The 7,500-nt window shown below is 38.3% G+C and overlaps 1 protein-coding gene across 1 annotated transcript in view; it reads right to left on the minus strand.

Annotated features, from left to right (window-relative positions):
- The window catches only part of LOC137979233 (actin-related protein 10-like), a 15,549-nt gene that overhangs the window by 3,953 nt on the left and 4,096 nt on the right, over window positions 1–7,500 (minus strand). The window contains exons 4-11 of the mRNA XM_068826443.1: window positions 6,870–6,978; window positions 5,411–5,518; window positions 3,963–4,030; window positions 3,363–3,439; window positions 2,967–3,002; window positions 2,694–2,820; window positions 538–619; window position 1 (exon numbers count right to left, since the gene is read on the minus strand). The exon at window position 1 is cut by the window's left edge and continues 76 nt beyond it. Of these exons, the coding sequence (XP_068682544.1) occupies window position 1; window positions 538–619; window positions 2,694–2,820; window positions 2,967–3,002; window positions 3,363–3,439; window positions 3,963–4,030; window positions 5,411–5,518; window positions 6,870–6,978 (608 nt within the window). The remainder of the gene's footprint in view (window positions 2–537; window positions 620–2,693; window positions 2,821–2,966; window positions 3,003–3,362; window positions 3,440–3,962; window positions 4,031–5,410; window positions 5,519–6,869; window positions 6,979–7,500) is intronic.

Here is a 7,500-nt window from a genome sequence, read left to right on the forward strand (position 1 = left end):
ACTACAACCCAACAGAAAACAAGCGGTATATGTAGGTTAGGCTGTTGTTCTATTTCATGAAATAATTTTATTGTTGTAGAGTAAGATAAAGTTCATCATACCCAAAAAAACAAACTCCAAGTGGACACTCTAAGCACATTAACTATCAAGAGACTTTTTTCTGCTGTTTAATTTATTTCATCAAATTTTGGCAAATTTTTTACCAGTAAACAATGACTAATTCAGCAGTGAACCAATGCAAGTCTGATGCAAATTTGACCCTTGATTAGAACATATAGGTTGTGTACCAGATATGTATGACCTACCACAGTTTAATGCAGAAGTTATTGCCAGAAATTTGTTAAAATCATGAAACTGAAACTACTTAACCCATTGACTCCCAGGGGTTCCCCATTGACGAGTAAAATAGTTCTGGCGTCAGACAGAGTAAAATACTAAGTCTGGTCGGTTTTGGCTGGTTTGGACGTCAATGGGTTAATGGAAAAATAAAAGTTACACATTGTAGTCCAGGTTAATTGCATTACATACATGTAATACCTTTAGTATAGAATCCAGTAGACAGGTTGCAATGGATTTGTCTTCATCATCACCATCAAATAAAATGTCGAATGTTTGCTCTCTAAAAATGAGATGTGAGAGGGGATGAATACAATGTACACATCAAGCATACTTAGTAGGGCTTATAGCAAAGGACTAATTAAACTGACTGGATATGCACCCATGCAGAGGACTTTTCTCAAGTGCATGGATGGCGCAATGGTGAGAGAACTTGCCTCCCACCGATGTGGCCCTGGTTCGATTCCCAGACTCAGCGTCATATGTGGGTTGACTTTGTTGGTTTTCTACTCTGCACCAAGAGGTTTTTCTCTGGGTACTCTGGTTTTCTCCTCTCCTCAAAAACCAACATTTGACTTGATTGGCATTGATTGTTAAATATTTCAGTTTACAGGGTCCCCAGCACTAGAATGATTAAAAAGTTCCTTTCCCTTTTGACACTTAAAGGGGCACTGTCATGCAAAATGAAATGTTTTTAGGTCAAAACTGGGTAAAAATCTAAATTAGTACTCTAGCTCATACATTGTACGTATGACATTCCTGACAAGTCCCTGAGATGATAAAAAATGTAATATGGCACAAAGAGCTATTTGTATTTAACTTTTGGTGACTTCAGAGGCCAACGTCTCCAAACTTGAAAAATCTGGCCAGTTTTTCTCAAGTTTCAATCCATTTGCATCCCCTCCATCCTTGGTTGCAAACAACAAAGAATAGCTTCCGTGCATTTCAATGGCTATTGCAACAAACGTACAACATTATTTTTTGGTCTTCATTGATGCAAAGACATCTTCTAGTGTTTCCTAATGAGGTTAAAAATAGCATGACACTGCCCCTATAAAGTTCATTATTATTATTATTATTATTATCATTATTATTATTATTATTATTATTATTATTATTATTATTATTATTATTATTTTCTAAGTCAGCTCTGGTCCTATTAATAGCCCTGTGAACCACTCACAGCATTGACCGTGAAATCATACTTACTGGTACATACATAGATATAATAATAGTCACGAGACTATACAGGATACTAATTTAAAACAGTCAGCGACAACAGAAAAGGAAGCAAAAATAAATAACTACTTATAAGAAATCAAATTATTTAAAACATACAAGTATTTGCATTGCATTGCATTGCAGTATTGTCCTATGGTTGGTAAAGCAATCGCTTGGAATGCAGTTACAGATTCAGCATTAACAGCAGACATGGAAAGACTATTCCATGGGGGGATGAGAATTGAGAAAAAGGAGAACTTATATGCATTAGTGTAGGCAAAGATATGTCTGCCTTATGAGGGTGGTTGGAGCAATATTGCTTCTGTGAGCTACGGTGACAGATGCTGGAAATGTTGATTGAGTCTGATTGTGCACGGATTTATACATCATGGTAGCGGCACTTAGATGCCAATGGACTTCAAGAATGCTGCAGAGAAGTTATACTGGAAAACTGTGAATAACTGAAGCAGGCAAATCTTATAGCACAATGTTGGACAGCCTCCAACACTTTTATGTATTGTTTTTCAAAAGGATTCCAAACAGCTGACGCATATTCTACATGGGGTCTTAACGTATTGGCTGCTACCAGAAAAATTTCCACGTAGTAGATCCAGTATCTTCATAGCTACATTGTATGTGTTTAACATAATTATTTTACATGTGCTAAAAAGTGCACCAGTGTGTTCATACATGTAGTTCTATAAATTTAAAAAGGGTCATTGACCAAACGTGAGGTCAAGATGGCTGGAAATTATCACCAAGCCATAAGCCAATGACAGCACGGGATTTGGTTCATCTTGCCCACTCACGGAGCCAGTCATATAATAAGAAGGCTTAGCGGCTTGCAACTGCTATGAAAACAAGCGTGCCCTTAAAAAAATTGTTTAGTCATTGAATGGGAATCCTTGGGTGTTACCCAAGTGTTTCCAAAACAATGGCTTTTAATTCAGAGAATTTTCTTTTTGCTAGGAGCATGCATAGAGCTCTCTTTTAACACAAAATGATGATGAATTATTAATTTTATTACTTAGGGTACTTGTCTATTAAACATAAACATAAACATTTCACAGTATGTACATCATTTACTAGATATCCCCCTGTGTGCCATCAATAAATAAAGATGGTATTTTTCTTACCTGATTTGCCCCTCAATCCTGAGTATTTGTCCCCCATCAAGGGGATAATCAACTTGTGACACCAACGATGCTGGACGCTGTTCTCCTTCAGGACCACTAAACTTTGGTGCCACAAAACAAGTGCGCACTATCCAAAAAACAAACAATACCACACCACTGATGAAAAGATGAAAAATGCATTATTCGAGGTCCTTCATGGTCAACCTTCCAGGCCTATTTCAACAGAGAGGAAAATGTCGAGATCAAAGCTTCAAGTCACTGGATGCTACCCACCTTTTATATCCTCCAATGTTTGGCATGTTAAAGAATCTGCAAAGTGATGAAACATCAAGGCTTTAGCTGAAAGATGGCAGTATCATCATGAATCAATCAATTGGTCTTTTTTGAAAGGGTTACTATAGTTTCCAAAGAAAATGTGGTGCTTTTTGCTGGGGAGTGAAACAGGAAAATTCAACTTTCATAATATCCCTAAATTTCTTAGCTTCACAGGACCCTATTTTTGAACGACCGCTTCCCGTAACTTTTAAAAGACAAGGTAATAGAAGACAGATCATCACAGTTTTGAACCTTACTTTCTGCGCAAAGAAATTTCCAATGCCTTCACTGGTTTAGGAATACAAATTTTGGTGTACGTAAGAATGATAATAGTGATAATATTAATATACTTACTCAGAACTGAGGACAGAGGCTTTATTCCAGTTTCAATTCGAACAAGACTTCTTTCCATCAGCTGTTCCTCAAGGTGCCTGCGATAAAAAATTAGTCATGTGTCATAGCAGGATGTCAAGAGGATATTACGGTTGTTGACATTAATAATTTTTTTTTTACGCTTAAGGCACATGCTGATTCACACGAGTATTTAACAATGGCTTGTGAAGCCTACGGTAAAAACGGACATTACTAAACCATGAAACAGTGAAACCAAACACCGAAACACCATGTATGACCCCACCATGTACAATGAATACCTAACCGACAAAGGTTGGATTTTGAGATGAAATTAATATCATTTTAGGCCTAATTAGACCTAAAGCGTTATTGCTGCTACATGTAATTAATTGAGATTCAGATTAAGATTGAGATTAGAAGCAATAACGTTTTAGGCCTACATTTGGGCCTAAAATAATACTTCATCTCAAAATCCAACCTCTGTTCATTAGTACATGTATTCAATGTCTGGTAAGGTCATACATGGTGTTTCGCTGTTTGGTGGTTCAGCATTGCCCAGTAAAAACAGTAAAGGAAGAAAATGGATACTTTGAAACTTACTTGTGAATTGCTTTTGCTCCTAAGGGTATTGTTTCAATAGCTCTCAGGATAGCGCTACCTTCATAGACGTAATGATACAAGCACCAACAAATCAAAGAAAAATAACTTTTATTTCAACATTGTCTAATGCAATTGTCAAGCATTTTGTAAAGGGTGTCCACAAGTCCCAACTGTTGCCATGGCAATGGCACAGCACTCGTCTGCTAAAAGATCCCCTAAATTTGGATAATATCGTAAATAGTGTTAAATATAGATAGCAATGCTCTGGTGCATTTCATTGACACAGAGTGCATTTATCATTGATAACTGCAGAAACAGCGTATTGAAGTCAGTCTCACTTATTTTAGTTTGTTGACGTATAGCCGGCGAACAGGCTCGTTGAGGGAACAAAAATATCGTCCATGTGCTGAAACTGGTGTATTTTTTCCAAATTACATGTAAATTCTTTCACTTAGCATGTGCACATAGTACAAAAAAAAAGTGTATCTGATAGAACTCGAATTATTTACGAAAATACTGTTGGAAGTCAAAAACACAATTCACCAGTATTGAAAAAAATTTTTAAGATTACAAAGAAATGAATCCTACTTGTAAAAAAAACCAATCAGGATAGGTCACTGAGCTAAATTTACGGTAGCCGGCGTAGCAAGCTTTTCCGTGTGGTTTTTGAGTGCTTCAGCTTTCTTGGTGCTCAAAAACCACACAGAGACACTTGTTATGCAGATTAAATTTATCGATATTCTTCAAATTCTTCTGACAAATTTCTGGTTTCCGTGATTTTAGGTCACATTTTTATTTCCAGCCACTCATTTTGATTCATCACTTGACTTAAGCTGCTTAAGTATTGAGTGCGTGGCTTATGCGTGTGAGCTCAAGCTAAAAACCCTTTCAAGCCTCCTTAAATTTAAAGTGACTACAATTATTGATGGAAGGGAATGAAGGTTGATTTGGTGACTCTCCACCAGCAGCTGTCTTCCTGGTGGTGGTAATTATCTTCTATCCAAAACGCAATTTTGGAAATATATACTGCAAAAACAAAATACCATATTTCCTCGAATAATAGCTGGCGGCGATTATTTCTTTTTTCGCACCAAAAGGGGTGATCATTCGAGGGAAGGCGATTATTCGAGGGAGGCGATTATTTCAAATATTTCTCACAGAAGGTCTGTATACATACCATTAAATCAGAAAAATAATCACATCAAGTATAAACCGAACATCATCGCTGATGACTTTAACTGGATCAGAGGGGAGGGGGAGGGGGTGGGGGGCGATTATTCAAGGGAGGCGATTATTTTAAATATTTCTGTCAAAGGGGGGCGATTATTCGAGGGAGGCGATTAATCGAGGGACAGGTATTATTCGAAGAAATATGGTATTATATGAATGCTTACTTTTTAAACTTAGCTTTTTCAATGTACTTTAAGATTAAACTTTCAAAAGGATATTGGCAAGACCACAGTCTCCGTATAGCCACAGTCCATAACCAGACCCGAAGGGATTCCAAGAGTAAACAAAGCTAACAGATGATGTGGTGCAAACAAGACCGACGGCACCTAGTGGTGAACAAAAACAAGAAAGCGCAAGAGGATGGTAAGATCAAAAGACAGCATGGTCCAGCATTAAAGGATTACAGTGTAGCACACTGTTACGCATGACAAAGTGTCATCATGGAGTGTCCCCTTCTTCCCAAATTGGGATGTTTTTTGGGAGCACACCTGCCACATTGCATTGCCCATACAGTACCATGCAAAGGTAAGTTGACAGTCTTGACTTGAAACTCAATCCGCAATCCTCAATGTTTTTGAAAATCAAGCTTCAAGGGACTGTCAACTTACCTTTTCATGGTAATGTAGCAGGTTGGGTGGGGTCCCTCACCCACCATCACCATCTCAGCTGTAGTTTGCACCACACTTTGCAGGCTCACATTAGTACTTGTCACTTCCAACTGCATGTTGCAGGGTGTGTCGCTGCCACCCTACTGCACTGCCCATTTATGCTGAGGGTGTGTTGCTGCCACCCTCATTTGTTGCATTGCCGGGTGTGATGCTGTTACCCACTTCATTGTTCAGGGTGTGCCGCTGCCACCCTCATTAGTTGCATCACGGGGATGTTGCTGCCATCCCCATATTCACTCACAGGGTGTGTTCCTACCACCTTTCCTTGCATCAGGGTGCACACAATAACTGTAGTCTGATTTACTGCAAAAGACTGTGTAGTCCTTTGTATCACTATGAGATGATGAATTATAAAGCGACAAAGTGCCATAATTATAAGGTGAAACTAAGGTCTATGAGCTGATAACCGAGAATGAGTAAACCAATCAGAGCACTAGAAATGCAATAACCAAGGTTGAGAAGTTAATAATTAAGTATAGTGTCTGTGAACAAATTTGATAACTTATGTGCGACCTTTCACGCAAAAAGATAAACTGATGGTTTTCTGTTAAACGTCCAAAGCAGTTGGGTAGCCGTTGACAACCCACTGGAAGCTTTCACCAAAGCGTTGGAGGTGTTGGACAAGCCGGAGTGTTTTTTTCCTTGCTCATTGGAGGTGTTGAAAAAGGCAGTTGAAATTTTTTTCCCAAGGCGTTGGAAGTGATGGAAAAAGCTGTCACAATAATTCCTTTTATCCTTTGGAGACATTCAAAAAAGGCGTTGATCCAAGCTGCTGGACATGTTAGAAAAAGTTGATGTGAATTCATTCCATCCATAAGCCAATGTTTGTCGTAGTAATCTCTCTTTGCAGCTTCACGCGCAGGCAAGATGGCTTTGTCCGCTCATCACTTTAAGTCTACTATAATAATTACTTTTTTTATCTGCTTGATTTGGACCCATTGCCAAGGGTGTGTCTGTACCTTGAAGGTTTAGGGGTTTGATACATGTATGTAATCTCAAATTATGTTACCTCGAAGTGCTTGAAGAGGACTTTAGCAACAGCATTCCTCCAAACAGTAGAGCAAAGGAGGGACTCACAGATAACAACACGTCTGTCACGAGGATTGACCAGAAGGTATCTGAAGCATACCGAAATAGCTATTAGCTCATTTTCACTTTTCCAAGCAATAAAACAGTGAAAAGCATACAACGGAAAATGAACCATCTTGGAAGTTTACACTACTTTTGTTTTGGTCAAAATATTTCAAGAATTTGAAAGATCTTTTAAACATGTCATTGTCCTTACAAGGATCTCCATTCCCAAGTGATCCTCAAATTTCTTGAAACTCAACTCTCTTGCCACAATCTTTAGGATTTTGAGGGACCTTGTGAAAAACTACATGTACACTGTAGATGCATCCTTGTCATATTAAGAAAGAGCCTTGGAGAACCATTGCAATTTCTTATGCTCTTCAGAATCTCTTCAAATACACCTGGCCCTGGTGGTTCAAAAGGTGGAAAGCACTATCCACTGGATAACTCAATTGGTTTTGATAGTGTTCATCCACTGGATAGTGATTTATCCGTTGGATACAGGGCTCGAAATTAACGAAAAAATCCAGTCGCATTTTGCGATAAGATACGAAAATTTAGTCGCAATT

Source organism: Montipora foliosa, chromosome 12 (genome assembly GCF_036669935.1).
Source record: "Montipora foliosa isolate CH-2021 chromosome 12, ASM3666993v2, whole genome shotgun sequence".
NCBI classification, from domain to species: Eukaryota; Metazoa; Cnidaria; class Anthozoa; order Scleractinia; family Acroporidae; genus Montipora; species Montipora foliosa.